The sequence below is a fragment of the Budorcas taxicolor genome, chromosome 7 (assembly GCF_023091745.1).
Source record: "Budorcas taxicolor isolate Tak-1 chromosome 7, Takin1.1, whole genome shotgun sequence".
Lineage (NCBI taxonomy): Eukaryota > Metazoa > Chordata > Mammalia > Artiodactyla > Bovidae > Budorcas > Budorcas taxicolor.
In genome coordinates this window covers 51,642,704-51,661,837 of record NC_068916.1, presented here as the reverse complement: position 1 = coordinate 51,661,837, position 19,134 = coordinate 51,642,704, and the positions used below count along the sequence as shown (strand labels likewise).

General features: G+C 38.5%; 1 protein-coding gene across 1 annotated transcript in view; it reads right to left on the bottom strand.

The window, feature by feature from the left end:
- Positions 1–17,122: 17,122 nt before the first annotated feature.
- The window catches only part of PCDHAC2 (protocadherin alpha subfamily C, 2), a 47,360-nt gene continuing 45,348 nt past the window's right edge, over positions 17,123–19,134 (bottom strand). The window contains exon 4 of the mRNA XM_052643647.1: positions 17,123–17,433. Coding sequence (XP_052499607.1) covers positions 17,123–17,433 — 311 coding nt within the window. The remainder of the gene's footprint in view (positions 17,434–19,134) is intronic.

Below are 19,134 nucleotides of genomic sequence, written 5' to 3'. Positions count from 1 at the left end.
AATCAGAAGAAAAAAAGAAATAAAAGGAATCCAGATTGGAAAAGAAGAAGTAAAACTCTCACTGTTTGCAGATGACATGATCCTCTACATAGAAAACCCTAAAGACTCCACCAGAAAATTACTAAAGCTAATCAATGAATATAAAAGTTGCAGGATATAAAGTCAACACACAGAAATCCCTTGCATTCCTATAAACTAATAATGAGAAAATAGAAAGAGAAATTAAGGAACTATTCCATTCACCATTGCAACAAAAAGAATAAAATATTTAGGAATATATCTACCTAAAGAAACTAAAGACCTATATATAGAAAACTATAAAACACGGGTGAAAGAAATCAAAGAGGAACTAATAGATGGAGAAATATACCATGTTCATGGATTGGAAGAATCAATATAGTGAAAATGAATATACTACCCAAAGCAATCTATAGATTCAATGCAATCCCTATCAAGCTACCAATGGTATTTTGCACAGAGCTAGAACAAATAATTTCACAATTTGTATGGAAATACAAAAAACCTCAAATAGCCAAAGCAATCTTGAGAAAGAAGAATGGAACTGGAGGAATCAACCTGCCTGACTTCAGGCTCTACTACAAAACCACAGTCATCAAGACAGTATGGTACTGGCACAAAGACAGAAATATAGATGGAACAAAATAGAAAGCCCAGAAATAAATCCACACACCTATGGACACCTTATTTTTGACAAAGGAGGCAAGAATATACAATGGAGAAAAGCCAATCTATTTAACAAGTGCTGGGAAAACTGGTCAACCACTTGTAAAAGAATGAAACTAGAACACTTTCTAACACCATACACAAAAATAAACTCAAAATGGATTAAAGATCTAAATGTAAGACCAGAAACTATAAAACTCCTAGAGGAGAACATAGGCAAAACACTCTCTGACATAAATCACAGCAGGATCCTCTATGACCCACCTCCCAGAATATTGGAAATAAAAGCAAAAATAAACAAATGGGACCTAATCAAAATTAAAAGCTTCTGCACAACAAAGGAAACTATAAGCAAAGTGAAAAGACAGCCTTCAGAATGGGAGAAAATAATAGCCAATGAAGCAACTGACAAAGAATTAATCTCAAAAATATACAAGCAACTCCTGCAGCTCAATTCCAGAAAAATAAATGACCCTATCAAAAAATGGGCCAAATAACTAAACAGACAGTTCTCCAAAGAAGACATACAGATGGCTAACAAACACATGAAAAGATGCTCAACATCACTCATTATCAGAGAAATGCAAATCAAAACCACAATGAGGTACCATTTCACGCCAGTCAGAATGGCTGCTATCCAAAAGTCTACAAGCAATAAATGCTGGAGAGGGTGTGGAGAAAAGGGAACCCTCTTACACTGGTGGTGGGAATGCAAACTAGTACAGCCACTATGGAGAACAGTGTGGAGATTCCTTTAAAAACTGGAAATAGAACTGCCTTATGACCCAGCATAAGTGTATGACACTGCTGGACATACACATTGAGGAAACCAGAATTGAAAGAGACATGTGTACCCCAGTGTTCATCGCAGCACTGTTTATAATAGCCAGGACATGGAAGCAACCTAGATGTCCATCAGCAGATGAATGGATAAGAAAGCTGTGGTACATATACACAATGGAGTATTACTCAGCCATTAAAAAGAATACATTTGAATCAGCTCTAATGAGGTGGATGAAACTGGAGCCTATTATACAGAGTGAAGTAAGCCAGAAAGAAAAACACCATACAGTATACTAACACATATATATGGAATTTAGAAAGATGGTAACGATAACCCTGTATGCGAGACAGCAAAAGAGACACAGATGTATAGAACAGTCTTTTGGACTCTGTGGGAGAAGGAGAGGGTGGGATGATTTGGGAGAATGGCATTGAAACATGTATAATATCATATAAGAAATGAATCACCAGTCCAGGTTCGATGCAGGATACAGGATGCTTGGGGCTGGTGCACTGGGATGACCGAAAGGGATGGTGTGGGGAGGGAGGTGGGAGTGGGATTCAGGATGAGAAACACGTGTACATCCATGGCAGATTCCTGTTGAAGTATGGCAAAACCAATACAATATTGTAAAGTAAAAGAAAGAAAGAAAGAAAATAGGATAAAAATACTGTAAAGTAAAAAATAAATAAATAAAAATACTTCCGTTAAAAAAAAAAAAAAAAGATCCCACATGCCTGGTAGCCAAAACCAAAACATATAAAACAGAAGCAATCTTGTAACGAAGTCAACAAAGACTTAAAGAATGGTCCACATCAAAGAGAGAGTGTCCTGTTTTTAATTGGTCACATCCTTGCATCTAGTTTTCACCATGTGTTTGATTTACCAGTGAGATGTAAAAAGGAATGTTAGGAGGGACTCGTGGGAAACTTTCTTAAAAGACTTTGCTATCTCCTTCTTATTCTTGAAATGGCTGGATATCTAGCAGTCATTATTTGGGAGACCTTGATGATGAGGAAGAATGCTGAGCAGAATATTGTGGCAGAGCAGAAGATATGATCCTAGGTCCCTAGAGACATAGCAAAGCTTTGATGCTCTACATTCAGACTCCTTTTTATGAAAGGGATATATTTCCCATCACTTTTGAGTCTTTTAGAAATATATCAACATATTTTAGAAATATCTCAACCTAAATGATGCATTATGTTTGCTGTTAACGGTATTATGTCTCTCTCTCCATCTTGAATTTATTTTGGTGTATACACTTTTATGGGCTTCCCTGGTGGCTCAAATGGTAAAGAATTGCCTTCAATGCAGGAGACATGGGTTCAATTCCTGGGTCAGAAAGACCCCTGGAGAAGGAAATGGAAACCCACTCCAGTACTGACTGGGAAATCCCACAGACAGAGGACCCTGGCAGGTTACAGTCCATGGGGTTGCAAAGAGTCAGACACTTAGCAGCTAAACAACAATGACATATATTTTTATAAAATCAGAAAGGTAGCACGTGTCAAGTTAAAAGGAAACATGTAATCGGGAAGAGGCTATCAGTCTTCATCTTACTTCTTAACAATAAACATTGTTGGGACTTCCCTGGTGGTTCAGTGGTTCAGACTTCACCTTCCAAAGCAGTACGTGTAGGTTTGATCCCTGGTTGGGAAGCTGGGCTCCCACGTGCCTCAGGGCCAGAAAATCAAAACATATAACAGAAGCAATGCTATAACAAAGACTTTAAAAAATGGTCCACATCGAAAAAATAAAATAAAAACAAAACTCACAAAAACAAAATATTGTTAAGATTTTTTGGTGTACTTCTGTGTAGACTTTTTTCTTTGTGATTTACATAGCAAAGTTCTCAAATCATTGTACAAGCTAAAAAAATTGGTTGAATGAATGAAGTGTGTACATTCTTTTGCATCTTGATTTTTGCCTTGTCGTGAAATGTTAGTGGATGCAACATTGATTCACTAGTCATTAGTGAAGTCGCTCAATCCTGTCCAACTCTTTGCGACCCCATGGACTGTAGCCTACCAGGCTCCTCTGTCCATGAGATTTTCCAGGCAAGAATACTGGAGTGGGTTGTCATTTCCTTCTCCAAATGATCTTCCCGACCCAGGTATCAAACCCGAGTCTCCCGCATTGCAGGCAGATGCTTTACCCTCTGAGCCACCAGGGAAATGGCTCACTAGCCATTATTTTATCATTAATAATTAAAACATAATGAAGATCTTAGTGCATAAAGCTTAGTGTCTAAATGTAATTTAATTTCCAGAAGTGGGTAAAAGGCTTTGAACACCTTTAAAGCTTTGGATACACACTGATAAAATGTTCAATTTTGACAGGCCCCAATAAGTAGTACCCCTCTTTGTGTCCAGTATGTAAAGCAATGGAAATATAAAACAAAGAAAATATATGGAGATGAAAATAGCCCCTTTATCACTGTTAAGTCTGATATTAGGAAATTTGCTTCTTAGTCTGATCTCTAGAATTAAACATAGGGACTTCCTTGGTGGTCCAGTGGTTAATACTTTGAGCTTCCAGTGCAAGAGGCAAGGGTTTGATCCCTGGTCAGGGAAGTAAGACTCTACATGCTGTGAGGCATGACCAAAAGAAAAAAAATTTTTAATTTTTTTAAATTAAAAAAAAATAAGAATTAAACACAGGTGGTAGCATTTCTCAAACCAGTAGGGCTGGAGTTAGAACATAGGCTCCAGTGGAAAGAGCTGAATCCACGAGGAAAGGAAAAAAAAGAACAGGAATGGTGTCTGTAGGCCTTTCAAACTCTATCAGATGTCTTTTCCCTTATGCAGTGAGGGATTGGGAAGAGACTGGAGGAACTGAGTCATTTTAGAGCTCTCCCAGAATGGAGGAAGGAGTAGAGAAAATGTGTCATCTCACATCTTTGTAAGGACTGGAAATTATGGATTTGTGAAAAAATTGAATAGGCCACAAATGATATCTAATTGATTTTTACCTTTGATTATTAATGAGGTTGAACAGTGGAACACTTTACAAAATATTTTTAAATTCTCTGGTTGTTCATATCTCTTAGAGCCTGAGCATCTTTCTTATCAAATTGTATAATGTCTTTATACAATAAAAGTTATACTTTATTATGTGCTAAAGGGTGTTTAAGTGCTCAGCTGTGTCCAGCTGTTTGCAACCCCATGGACTGTAGCCTACCAGGCTGCTCTGTCCATGGAACTTTCCAGGCAAGAATACTAGAGTGGCTTGCCATTTCCTACTCCAGGGGATCTTCCTGATCCAGAGATCGAACTCATGTCTTTTGCATTTCCTGCATTGGCAGCAGGACTCTTTACCACTAGTGCCACCTGGGAAGCCTCATTCTTTATTATTTTATTTATTTTCTGTTAGTATATTTGGTAGCTCATTTGCTTTAACTTAGGGATATAAAAGAAATGTATATAGTCAATCTATTTAAGCTTTAACTTATTGCCTTTATTAGACATGTGCTTTTGTCTTACTCTAATTCTTCTATAGTTTATGTTACATTTAACTCTTCATGTTTCATTCTGATGTGTCGGTGAAAACCCTTCTGTCTGCCTTCAGCCCATCTCCCAAGTTTCCTCCTCTTAGCCCTCTACTTCGGCACTCCATAGGCTGGCAAAGAGGGAAAGAAGTGAAAAAAAAGTACAAATTTATGTGATTTTTGATTTATTAATTAGAAGAGGATAATTGTCTCTGCAAGTGGTCAACCCTTTCTGGACACTTTCCCCTTCTGACCAGTAATCTAAAATGTGCAGTTTTCTTTTAAAAGTGACTTTGAAAGAATCTAGTAGAAACCCTTGAGATATAAGGAGGGTGATATCAACTTACTTGTAAAGCATGCAAATATGAGGAAAGACTATGTCCCATATGAAATTAGAAAAACTGAATTGAAAAAAACTACTTTTTAGTCCAAGTAAATATTAAGCAGATTCACTTTCTGTAAATTTATTTTTTGTAGTTTTGTTGACTCTGAGTTGCTATTGGGAATTTCAATCATAACCTCTCATTGACAAGAAAAAGGTTTAATTAAATTAGTAAGGGAGGAAGGAGGGAGAAGAAGAGAGGAAGATATGGAGGAGAGATACAATGGTGAGGAAAGGCAGAAAAGAGGGGGGAAGGGCCAGAGAGTGAAAAAGAGATGGGAAAAGGGAGAAAGAAAAAAAAATTGATTCTCACTCATTCAAAATGGACTCATATACCATACTTATAAAACATGTCAACTTATAAAAAATGTGTCACATTTATTAAATGCTTCCTCTGTGCTTAACCTTTCTCTAAGATCCTTACTCAGTTATGTCTCTGGATGTGTGATTAGACTTACATGTCTAAATTTGCTTTTGTTGGTACTATTAAATCTAATGTGACTGCAGCATAAGATGCTCCATTTTCAGCAGCACAGATTTTAAAACTTGGATTTTTCTCTCCTCCTGACTCTGGCATGTCTTAAGAGTTACAGATAATGTCTAGCTAACTAGGAGAGAATTGATCTTGCTTGCTTAAGAATTCTAGAGTCTGGCCTTGAGGAGGTGGGAGCAGACCTACCTTGGAGTAGAAAATGAATCAGGCATAAAACCATCAAGCTGACACTGACCAGAGCGCTCCATGACCAGTTTTGAGATGATTATCAGCACCTGGCCTCCTGCCTGGACACCCCTGAAACTTACCTTTTTTTTTTTAATTTTTAAAAAATTTATTTAACTGGAGGCTAATTACTTTACAATATTGTAGTGGTTTTTGCCATACACTGACGTGAATCAGCCATGGGTTTACATGTGTTCCCCTTCCTGAACCACCCCCACCACCTCCCCCCCCATACCATCCCTCTGGGTCATCCCAGTGCACCAGCCCTGAGCACCCTGTCTCATGCATCGAACCTGGACTGGCGACCTATTTCACATATGATAATACACATGTTTCAATGCTATTCTCTCAGATCATCCCACCCTCGCCTTCTCCCATAGAGTCCAAAAGACTGTTCTTTACATCTGTGTCTCTTTTGCTGTCTCACATTCAGGGTTATCGTTACCATCTTTCTAAATTCCATATATATGTGTTAGTATACTGTATTGGTGTTTTTCTTTCTGGCTTACTTCACTCTGTATAATAGGCTCCAGTTTCATCCACCTCATTAGAGCTGATTCAAATGTATTCTTTTTAATGGCTGAGTAATACTCCATTGTGTATATGTACCACAGCTTTCTTATCCATTCATCTGCTGATGGACATCTAGGTTGCTTCCATGTCCTGGCTATTATAAACAGTGCTGCGATGAACACTGGGGTACACATGTCTCTTTCAATTCTGGTTTCCTCAGTGTGTATGCCCAGCAGTGTCATACACTTATGCTGGGTCATAAGGCAGTTCTATTTCCAGTTTTTAAAGGAATCTCCACACTGTTCTCCATAGTGGCTGTACTAGTTTGCATTCCCATCACCAGTGTAAGAGGGTTCCCTTTTCTCCACACCCTCTCCAGCATTTATTGCTTGTAGACTTTTGGATAGCAGCCATTCTGACTGGCGTGAAATGGTACCTCATTGTGGTTTTGATTTGCATTTCTCTGATAATGAGTGATGTTGAGCATCTTTTCATGTGTTTGTTAACCATGTGTATGTCTTCTTTGGAGAACTGTCTGTTTAGTTATTTGGCCCATTTTTTGATAGGGTCATTTATTTTTCTGGAATTGAGCTGCAGGAGTTGCTTGTATATTTTTGAGATTAATTCTTTGTCAGTTGCTTCATTGGCTATTATTTTATCCCATTCTGAAGGCTGTCTTTTCACTTTGCTTATAGTTTCCTTCATTGTGCAAAAGCTTTAACTAGCCAGACTCATCAAGAAACAAAGGGAGAAGAATCAAATCAACAAAATTAGAAATAAAAATGAGAAGTCACAACAGACAACACAGAAATACAAAGGATCATAAGAGACTGCTATCAGCAATTATATGCCAATAAAATGGACAACCTGGAAGAAATGGAAAAATTCTTAGAAAAATAACTTTCCAAAACTGAACCAGAAAGAAACAGAAAATCTTAACAGATCCATCACAAGCATTGAAATTGAAACTGTAATCAGAAATCTTCCAGCAAACAAAAGCTCAGGTCCAGATGGCTTCACAGCTGAATTCTACCAAAAATTTCGAGAAGAGCTAACACCTATCCTACTCAAACTCTTCCAGAAAATTGCAGAGGAAGGTAAACTTCCAAACTCATTCTATGAGGCCACCATCACCCTAATACCAAAACCAGACAAAGAGGCCACAAAAAAAGAGAACTACAGGCCAATATCACTGATGAACATAGATGCAAAAATCCTTAACAAAATTCTAGCAGACAGAATCCAATAACATGTTAGAAAGATCATACATCATGGCCAAGTGGGCTTTATCCCAGGGATGCAAGGATTCTTTAATATCCACAAATCAATCAATGTAATACACCACATTAACAAATTGAATGATAAAAACCATATGATTATCTCAATAGATGCAGAGAAAGCCTTTGACAAAATTCAACATCCATTTATGATAAAAACCCTCCAGAAAGCAGGAATAGAAGGAACATACCTCAACATAATACAAGCTGTATATGACAAATCCACAGCAAACATTATTGTCAATGGTGAAAAATTGAAAGCATTTCCCCAAAGTCAGGAACAAGGCAAGGGTGCCCACTCTCACCACTGCTAGTCAACATAGTTTTGGGAGTTTTGGCCACAGCAATCAGAAGAAAAAAAGAAATAAAAGGAATCCAGATTGGAAAAGAAGAAGTAAAACTCTCACTGTTTGCAGATGACATGATCCTCTACATAGAAAACCCTAAAGACTCCACTAGAAAATTACTAGAGCTAATCAATGAATATAGTAAAGTTGCAGGATATAAAATCAACACATTGAAACTTCCCTTTAAAACCTCATCCTCTAACCAGCAACTTGGAGATCATCTTAGGACATTAGTCCACCATCATCCCAGTTGGTGGCTTCCCAAATAAAACAACTTCACCATTTCCACTAACACCTGTCTCTAGAGTATTTACCTTTCAAGATGAACAGTGAGCAGCTGAACTTGGGCTTGGTTACCAACCTCTTCCAGTTACACTAAAACCCATACAGAAAAGGCTCCAAGTCTGCTACTTGGCGAGTTAGTCAAACTTCTGTCAATGTGCCTAGAGAACCAGGATCAATAACATGTGGGCTCCTTTTCAGAAAAATGGAAGACAAAATCTTGTGTGCTCTGGTTTGGCCTCCAGTCACTATGAGGACTGAAGGGTGGAGTTCTGCAAGCAAGACATTCAGCCCACTGTTCTGGATGATTTCAGAGCTCCTGATCCAGCAAGCCCTCTGGGACACAGGCCTAATGCACTATGTTCCTTCTATTGAATTGTCAAGTCTGCATTTATTACAGTAATTGTCCATTGCACAAATATATGGACTGAACATCGATTCTGAGATCACACGTTGTAATCTGCCTAATACATCTGCTGGGCCAAATAACACCATCAATTTTTCACTCTGTTTTGAAGCCAGATTTGCTGCTCAGATTCTTAAAGGCATCTCATATTCTGGTAAATAACTGACACCTGTTTTGTGCCAGTCTCAGCCTATCAATAACCACTGTTGTGGCTGGACTGGCCCTTATGGTACTTATTATGATTACAAGACACCCTCAGCAATAGTCACCAGGAAACCTTGAGGGGGAAAGGCTTAATACTTAGAGATCCTGGAAATCATATAACTAGGGCCACAGTGAGGACAAGGGAAGAGAGAGAAAGCAAAAAACATATGTGCACCTTAGCATTCTGATTTTATTGGAGTCAAGGGTGGGGGCCTAGGGTTTCTGAGCTTACTCTTTATTGGTAAATTTAAAACATAAGGAGGGAATTCAAAGCACAGAGGTGGAGGGGAAAACTAGGCCCAAATGGTCAGTTATCAAAATTGACCAAGATCTCAAAATCAAAAGAGGTAGGGGGCAGCCTGTCTCTTTATCTAGTCAAGTGGCTGCTGCTGTGTTTACTCAGGACAGGCATCTTTGAAATGGAGGCCCCTTTAAAGTGGATGCCTCTGCAATCAAAGCTGAAGTCAGGCACCTGTCAGGGTTTATACCACAATGAAGTAAATCAGACCAGTCAAATCATCATCTTCTGATAGAAGAGATGGGGGAAAATTGCAATTTATGGTAATCAAAGAAATACAGATTAAACAACAATGTTTTGCTTATATTTTCAAAAAACGAGGATGACTGATAACATTCAATGTTTAGCCAGGTGTAGAAATTCTTATGTTAATTTTTAAATTTTTTTATTATTTTTTTATACGTGTTGTTGTTTAGTCACTAAGTTGTGTCTGACTCTTCACAACCCTATGGACTGTTGCCCACCAGGTTCCTCTGTCCATGGGATTTCTAAGGCAAGAATTCTGGAGTGGGTTGCCATTTGCTTCTCAGGGGATCTTCCCGACCCAGAGGCTGAACCTCCATCTCTTGTGTCTCCTGCACTGGCAGGCAGATTCTTTACCACTGAGCCACCAGGTAAACCCTAGACATTCTTATAAACTGTTGGTGGGAGTATACTGCAATTCTAAGAGCCAATTTTGTAAAATATATAAGAAGTTTCATGTGTATATTTTTTACTTAGTAATTCCACTTTTTGGAACTTGTCCTGAAAGAAAATTGGACAATATGCCAAACGTGGTAAAAGAATATTCATTAGAGCTCTGTTTACAGTAGTAAAACTGAAAAACCTTTAATATCTATTAACAGACTGGTTAAATAAGTGTAGTTATATCATAGAATATATGCAAATAACTTAAAAGACTTATATTTATGTGGGAAAAACCAAGTTACAGAAAGACTAGTATGACCCTCTAAAATACATATTTATGGGGGAAAAATGCATCTCTCACTCTGAGTGTTCCCTTCTGTGCAAAGGGAACCTAGTCGCAGTCTTACCTCTCTATACTCCTATATGCACGCTTCCTCGTCGAATTGCAGTGATTCATTTGATGGGCAATGTGGGGAAGTTAAAACTGACAGGAATCAAACTTTGGTCCGCTGATCAGTGAGCCGGAATGCCAGCCTACAGGCACCAGGTTGTAGTGAAGGAAAGAACGATGCTCAGCAAAGACATCGAGCAGTTAATGCTCAAAAGACGTTTCTGGAAAGAGTTTTTAAAGGCAATTAAGGGAGGAGAGCTGCAGGGTGCATGATCAGCTCATGCACAGTTCTGATTGGTTGATGGTGAAGTTACGGGACAGTGTCACAGGTGTTTAACATTATCAGTCTTTGGTTCCAGCCAGCCTAGGGGCCAGTGGTCATTAGGCAGTTAACCTCTCCCATCTGGTGAGGGTTTCAGTAGCTGTACAATAACTCAGGAATGTGCATCCAACTGTTTTCTGTGTCCTTCTGGGGCAACAAAAAGATTCTGTGACTGCTATTTGGCTGATTTAGTGTTTAAATGGTTACCAGTACTCCTGACCCCACTGCTATTTTTTATTGTTACTATCTGTTCACATTCTTTCAATCATTAACTCTTGAGCCGTCCCCTTGTGACTCAGGGGAGGCCTGGGAAAGGAAAACTTTTACAAACAGGAGGCCAGCGGAGGACATGGTGGATCTGTCCTGAGAAGGCCCTGTAATGTCCAACTCAGATAGAATACTTGACTCAACTGTGCCCCTTTTCTGCTTGGAATTGTGCTGCCTACTGGGATACCACCTCATTTCTGCTCCGCCAGGTTGTCTCTCCTGCCTGATACTAACTAGGAGGGAAACCCTGAATAATTCCGGAGTTCATTTAGCAGTCCCTACTCTGGCACCCACACTAATCAACATCCTCTAATTCATCTTTACATGAATCAGAGTAACGTTTTTGCCTTCTATTCATCTTATTTATAAGTTTATTCATTACTCTGGACAAGGAAGAAAGGCGCTATTTATCAGGTACTTTCAAGCAGCAATATGCATCGAAAAAAACTTGGAAGAATAGAATTGAAACTCCTTAATGGTGCTTTCTGCAGATACTTCATTTTCTAAATTCTTGGCTTCTGCATATTTTATTTTAAAAATATATGTATATATAATTGTGTTCTATTTTCAGAACCAATAAAATCAGTATTAATGTTTCTACTTCGATTAAAAAGAGGAATTAAAACATATTTAAGGATGATATACTACTCTATGTGAAATAAGCTTTCTATAAGCTTCCCAGGTGACTCAGGGGTAAAGAATCCACCTGCAACGCAGGAGACACAGTGGTCATCAAAAAGATGATGATGACCACAAAGAGTCAGGTTCAATCCCTGACCTGGAGAAGGAATTGGCAAGCTACTCCAGTATTCTTGCCTGGGAAATCCTGTGGACAGAGGAGCGTGTGGGCTACAGTTCATGGGGTTGCAAAAGGGTTGGACTAAACACCAATAAAAGTGAAATAACATGGCCTCCCTAAACTATACTACTTATGACTGTCAAGAATATAATGAAATAGATAATGTTATTCACTCCTGGTGGCCTCTGGTCTTTCAGTCCATGGTCACAGAATAATGACTTTGCTTTGTCATTGACTAGCTATGTGACTTTTGGAAAGAGTCATTTCTCTTCAATTTTGTCATTTATTAAATAAGTTCCCTTTAGGCTCTAAGATGCTATACACTGATGTTTAGTATACATTTGGGTAATTAATGTTAGCTGTTAGCAAGCTATTAAAATTGTGTCTAAGTGTCTGACTCTTCTTTATGGGGAACTATCTTTCCCATCCATAACCCACTGGCCCACGACTGATGGGTCCAAGAGTGGCCACCTGACTGAAGGTGATGCAGTCAAGTTTTCTCACCATGAAGAATTTAGAAAGAGGACTTAGAAAGAGAAGGTAGGTTTTTATGGACCACTAGAATTAAGGGCAAATAAATTTAGAAGCTGTGGAAAAGAAAAGAAGAAAAAACTGGTCTGTAGAGATAAGGAAGAATAAAACAGACTATGAAAAATAATTAAAGATAAAGTTAAAAAAATGTTTTTAATATTTCTTCTGGCTTTCTAGTCTCTGGTCCCTTCTGGAGGCCCAGCTGCCTTCTTATTCTTAGTTTCAGTGAGGTAAACTTGTAGCCTTATACTAGACAGTCCTTTTTAGCTTAAGTTACTAATAGGTAGAGCTAGTCTTTAACTTGCAGTCAAAGAATCTCTCCCACAATGTACATCTAACCAGCAGAAACAGACTTGATATTTAGCCTCTTGGCCCTAGTATCCCAAATTTATGCAAAGAAACTAAAATTACTATCAGATTTAAACTCAGTCTATAAAAACCCACCTCCCTGTCCTACAAGCACCCCTAGGCTTGATCCAGTACTGCTCATTCCAGCTGTGCTGTGTGCTCAGTCGCTCAGTCATGTCCGACTCTTTGCAACCCTCTGGACTGTAACCTGCCAGGCTCCTCTGTCCATGGGGATTCTCCAGGCAAGAATACTGGAGTGGGTTGCCATGCCCTCCTCCAGGGGATCTTCCCGACCCAGGGACTGAACCCACATCTCTTAAGGTCTTCTGCATTGGCAGGTGGGTTCTTTACCACGAGCTTCATCTGGGTAGCCCCCATCCCAGCTACAGCTCCCTAACAAGCCCAACATCAATGTTTCAAAACTGGTGCAGGGGACAAAATTTTCCACCCAGAATGCATCTCTTTGGCATGAGGATTAATTTAGGCTGATTATTTTTAAGAAACTGAAGACTCAGGAAGTCTCTCTTTTTACTTCCCACTTAGCTGCCTGAAGAATTTAGATATAACACAACATTGTAAACCAACTACACTTCAATTTTAAAAAAAAGAATTTAGATAAAGGGCCTGTTTGCAGAATAGTGCTGTCATCAGACATATGCAAAGAAAAACTAGGGGGAAATCGGGCAGGGCCTAGATAGAGATTTCTAGATAGAGATTAGAGTCCATTCTGTGTCCCATTGTCTCTGCAGGCCCAGCAAACTTTCGTTTACCAAACATTTGCTTTTATATCTCCATGTGAATTGCCTTCCTCTCCTTTAAAGTCCCAAACTGCTACCCCCAACATCCTCTTTTGTCTTTAGCTGAAGATGGTGTTTAAGGTGAGGGTTCTGGGCATCTTAGTGAGTTACTCAGTTTTCCTGGGTATCTCCCACATAGACCTATTATTAAACTTCCGTTTGATTTTCTCCTGTTAATCAGTCTCATGTCAATTTCTTTCTTCAGTCAGCCAGAAGAATGTAGAAGGATAAAGGAAAATTTCTTCTTCCTGGACACATGCATCTCAATCTACAATTGGAAGAAGAAAAGTCTTTGGGTGAAATGGAGCTCCTATGAAATGATTTTGGATAAGAAATGAAAACAAATCTTGCTCACTTCTGTCTTTCTTGTGAACGTCTATTCTGTTTTTCATCGGTCATCTATATGAATAGAGCCATAATCGACTGCTCAGTGCTAAAAATAAGTGTATGTTCACATAGAGGACTGCAGTTATTGCAGGAGTTCCGTAATATTCATAAAAGCCTTCCACATTTCCTCTTTGGGATACACCTAGACCAGGTTTTATAAAGTTCAGCAACTGAATTTATCATTGCATATAAGTGCTATTTGTTGTTTCTAGTAGCAAAAATCTGGATATAACCCAACTGTCCATTAATAGAGAAAAAAATTTAGTACATTATGACATTCTGATCTGGCTATCATATGGGATTTGTACAGGAATTAAAAAGCATGACTTAAAAGTTGACCTGGAGGAATCTCCAAGTTATTGTCAGTAATTGTTTTTTTTTTAAGCACATGCTCATAAAATTTTAACTACAGAAGGAAAATATCATCTATTTGTTACAGAACATGTACTATGAGCCTACCTGTTACATGGGCTGGCATACACCTGTACTCAATAAAAGTTAATTTCTTGGGGGCATTATTTGATTTCCCAATTGTGGAGAGATGCAAGGGCTAAACAAAATATGAACTAGATGACTGGAGGGCTCTAGTGATTAAAATTGGTTTGCTGGAATTCTTATTAGAGAAGACTGAAATGGTGTACTGGGATGTGACCCAGAAATCTCCTGGCTGCCTGTTCCGGTGATATTGTGGAATTTGATTCTTGATTCCATTGGGTGTCGTGCCTTAGTAATGAACATAATAGCCAGGGAGACAGCCAGAGAGTGATACACTAAGTTTCACACTGCAACCTTCTTCAATAATAATAGCTAATGATAATCAGTGTTCTATTTGCTCCTACTTTTATACTTAGAAATGACCACCATTTCTTTCATACCACCATTTTCCATTTATTAGCAATACAGAGGAAATACCAATAGCACCAATCAAAAATGAATCCACATGATGTGTTTTATCCTTACAGCTGTAATAACTAGTAACTAACATGGATTGGAAAGCACTTTGCAAATGTAAAAAGTGCTGTACACATACATTATAATTATCATCATTAATAAATTAGCCCAATTCTCCTAGTATTCAAAAGGCACGTAAGGTCAGATACATGGGTTTCAGTGGGGCAAAATGATCACAACCTACAATGTAGCAATGATTCACATGTGTTAGCAAGAAGTTTTACCCCATGCAATCCTGCAGAGCTGAAGTTACACACCCTTCAAAAAATGGGAGAATGAAGCTAAAAGTAGACAAAACAGGTTTTTTTTTTAGATTTAATGCTTTTGCTTTAATAACAGACTCCTACCTCTTTTATGTTAACTTTTAAAAGATAATATAATCAAACTTCTTAAACCGTACATTTAAACAAAATTAAAATTTCTTATTTAAGGTTGGCAGTAAATTTTATTATTTTCTATGAGCTGATATTCCAGGTATTGTTAGAATTTCAAAGCATTCTGCAACTTCAAAGAGGTCAAATTGGTAAATTTTGTGCTTGCACACACCCTCAGGGAATATCTTCAGTATGCATTCCAGAATTGTTACTAGAAAAAAACAGCTTTATCCATTCCCTTGCCAGCCAGAGTCTTGGCAAGAGATGGCTCCTGGCTGACCACAAATAAAATTCCTTGAATCACCAGAATCTTGATTTAAGAAAGAAATTTTACTGTGTCTTTCATACACAAAAGCTGATTAACAATGGTTAAAAAAACACTACTCCACTTTTTCACAGGTGTACAAAAGGAAATATAATGGAATTACATTCAACAATAAAGCTTAAAGTTCACTCTAGGTAATAGTTGCAATAACATTCACATACACAAGCACAGAGTAAATATATTTCAGGAGTCTTATAATAGCATACAGCATACATATGGGAGATTGAGTTCAGGTAATATCATAGGTGTTAGCAAGATTAGCAATTCAGAGTGTTATAGAAAAGGAAAACTAAACCAAAGAGAAGGTGTTGGCTAGCACTCCAAGACAAATCACAGAATTCAAGGATTGAAAAGTCTGCTCACTGTTATGTACGAGAAAACAATATTTTTCTTCAATTTCTGGGTCTTGATAGGGTTGGCTAGAGAAGGTTGTGTATTCAAAGTGCACATAATTGTTTTTTAGAAAAGAGAGAGAGAGAAAGATCCTTTTATTTAGTCATTAATACATGCAAGAGGCAGCCCCAGAGTGACCTGAAAGAGTAAAGCTGTGATTGGCAGGTGGCCGGTATAATACAGATGTTTCAGGCAATTCTCTTAAAGCACTTCTGTAGCAGCAATGATCATTTAAATGGCTGTAGACAAAATTCTCTTTCGAGGATAGTTTAGGGGAGTTGTATTAATCATATTTCTCTTTAAAGATTTATAGTTATAGATTTGCTCTTTTTTAAATAAATCTATCAAACAACAAACAGCATAAAGTGAGGTGTTGGGGTTTTCTTTTGCTTTTGCATATGTGTTGTTGGAAAAGGATCTGACCTTTTCATAACATTGTGTGCAAAAGAATTTTTAATAAAGTGAGCACAAGGACATATACAGGAAACACATCAGATCTGCTTCTGTTGCCCTGGTTGGCCCCCCACCCCCCCATGGAACACTGAACTACAGGCTTGTAGGTAAAAATGCAGGTTTTAGGTATAATGATACCACAGCCAAGAGACTTAGGGATTCCTAAAGCCTTGTCACTGGAGGGAATTTTGTCTGCTAGAGGGTGGCCACCACCTCTTGAGTTGTAAAGATTTAGAAAGTCTGGTCCTTTTTCATTTCATACTTCCCATTGTTGATTTGCCTTTGTTTCCCAACCCTCCTAGTCTAACCTGGCCCATCCCAGCCAACATCTGACACTCACCTATCCCCGGTGGCCACACATACCCAGTAGCCACAGACACTCAAGCTGCTCAATCTCAAAACCTTTCAGCCTGCCCTGCAAGTGTCATCAAGACAGGATCCCCGGAGCACAGGGCAGAGAGTCCAACCTCTCACTGGCGGGGCTGGGAAGCCTCTCCTTTGCGGCGGAGGAGAAAGGAAACTTGGGTCTGCTTTTTAGGTTCTGCAAACAAGCCAGAGTGGAGAGAAAGAGTTAACACCAGACTTAGCAAAGCTTTTAAGACAAAAACCTGTTAAATGTGATCTAGACAGACACAGGGAACTTTCTGCAGATTTCTGAGGTCTATAAGAGAGGGTCTGTGTGGACAGGAGAAAGGAGTAGGGAGTTGCTACATGGGAGAGGTCTGCCATTATTACAAAAATTGGCTAAGTGGCTTGTTTCCATTAGATGACCTCACTGGTCACTGTTGTCAGTCGTGCTGTTCCCTTTCTCTTTTTTCTCCTGGGTCTTGTTACCCTTCTTCTTTTTCTTCTTTTTCTTGGTCTCCTCCTTTTTGCCGAAGGTTATGAAGTCACTTTTGTCAATTTGGCTGTTAGTAGGCTCCTGCCGGATGGAGATGATTGCAGGAGATCCTGGGATAATGAATTTGTCTGGCAACTCACCGGGACCAGGTTGTTTGGGGTTGCCTGGTCCATATTTAAAGGTCCAGCTGTTGCTGTTGACACCAGCCCCGACTGGAGGGGACACCTCTCCTGCCTCTGGTTCTGCAAGACAAAACACTGCAAGTCAGTCACAGAGTCAACATATGTCTTCCATGTGCCACACTGAACACAGGAGAGGCTGCACAGCACCCATGAAATCATGGGTTATTTCTTCAAGCCTAGGGCAAGGCCGGTGTTTGGAAACAAGCAGGAAGGCAGATTTTTTTCACCACTGGGTCCATAAATCTAAGTTTCTAATAACATGTTTTTGGTTCTTTGTGAAGAATTCCCTAAAGAATATCTGGTTGTGATTACCCTGCCTGGGAGTGGGGCAGGAAATGTACTGGATTAAAGTAGAATATGCAATAAAATACCCAGGAATAAATTTAACCAAGAAGATGAAAGACTGGTACACTGGAAACTTTACAACATTTATGAAATAAGTTGAAGAAGACAGAAACAAGTGGAAAGATATTCCATGCTCATGGATTAGAAAAATTAATATTGCTAAAATGCCCATACTACTCAAAGCAATCTACAGATTTAAAGCAATTCTTATCAAAATTCCAATGGCATTTTTCACAGAAATAGAACAAACAATCCTAAGATTTGTATGGAACCACAAAAGAACCCAGTAGCCAAATTCTTTGTCTTTGTTTGTTTGTATTGTATTGTTTGTTTGTATTGTTTTTGCATTGTGTGGCATGCAGAATCTTAGTTCCCTGACCACAGATCAAATTCGTGCCCTCCTGCAGTAGAAGTGCAGAGTCTTAACCACTGGACTGCCAGGGAAATCCCAGCCAAAGCATTCTTGAGAAAAAAGAACAAAGCTGGAGGCATGAAGCTTCTAAATTATATTATGAAGCTAATTAATCAAAACAGTATGACATAAAAAGACACAGAGATAAATGGAAGAGAATACAGAGCCCAAAAATAAACTCAGGCAAAAATGGTCAATTAATGACAAACAAGCCAAGAATATACAATGGGAAAAGATGAACATCTTCAATAAATGATGCTGGAAAAAATGGACAGCCACATACAAAAGAACGAAACTGGGCCTCTATCTTACACCATATACCAAAATTAACTCAAAATGGATTACAAATTTGAACATAACACCTGAAACCATAAAACTCCTAGAAGAAAACATAAACAGTAAGCTTTTTACCATCAGTCTTAACAATGATTTTTTTGAATCTGATAACAAAAGTAAAAACAAACAAATTACATTACATCAAACTAAAAGACTTCTGCACAAAGAAGGAAGCCAACAAAATGAAAAAGGCAACCTATGGAATGGGAGAAAAAAATTGCAAAATATATAAAGAAGTCATAGAATTCAGTATCAAAATAATCCCAAACTATCTGATTAAAAAGTGGAAAGAAGATCTGAATAGACATTTTTTCCAAAGAAAACATAAAGATGGCCAGCAGGTACATGAAAAGGTGCCCAATGTCACTACTCATCAGAGAATTACAAATCAAAACCACAATAAGCTATTACCGCACCCCTGTTAGAATGGCTGTTACCAAAAAAACTAGAAATAGCAAGTGTCAGTGAGGGTACAGAGAAAAGGGATCCCTTGTGCACTGTTGGTGGCAATGCAAATTGGCACAGTCACTATGGAAAAGAATACAGAGATTCCTCAAAAAATTAAAAATAGAGCCAGCATATGATCCAACAATTCTACTTCTGGGTATGTATCTGAAGAAAGCATAAACACTATCTTGAAAAGATATATGTACCCCATGTTCATTGCA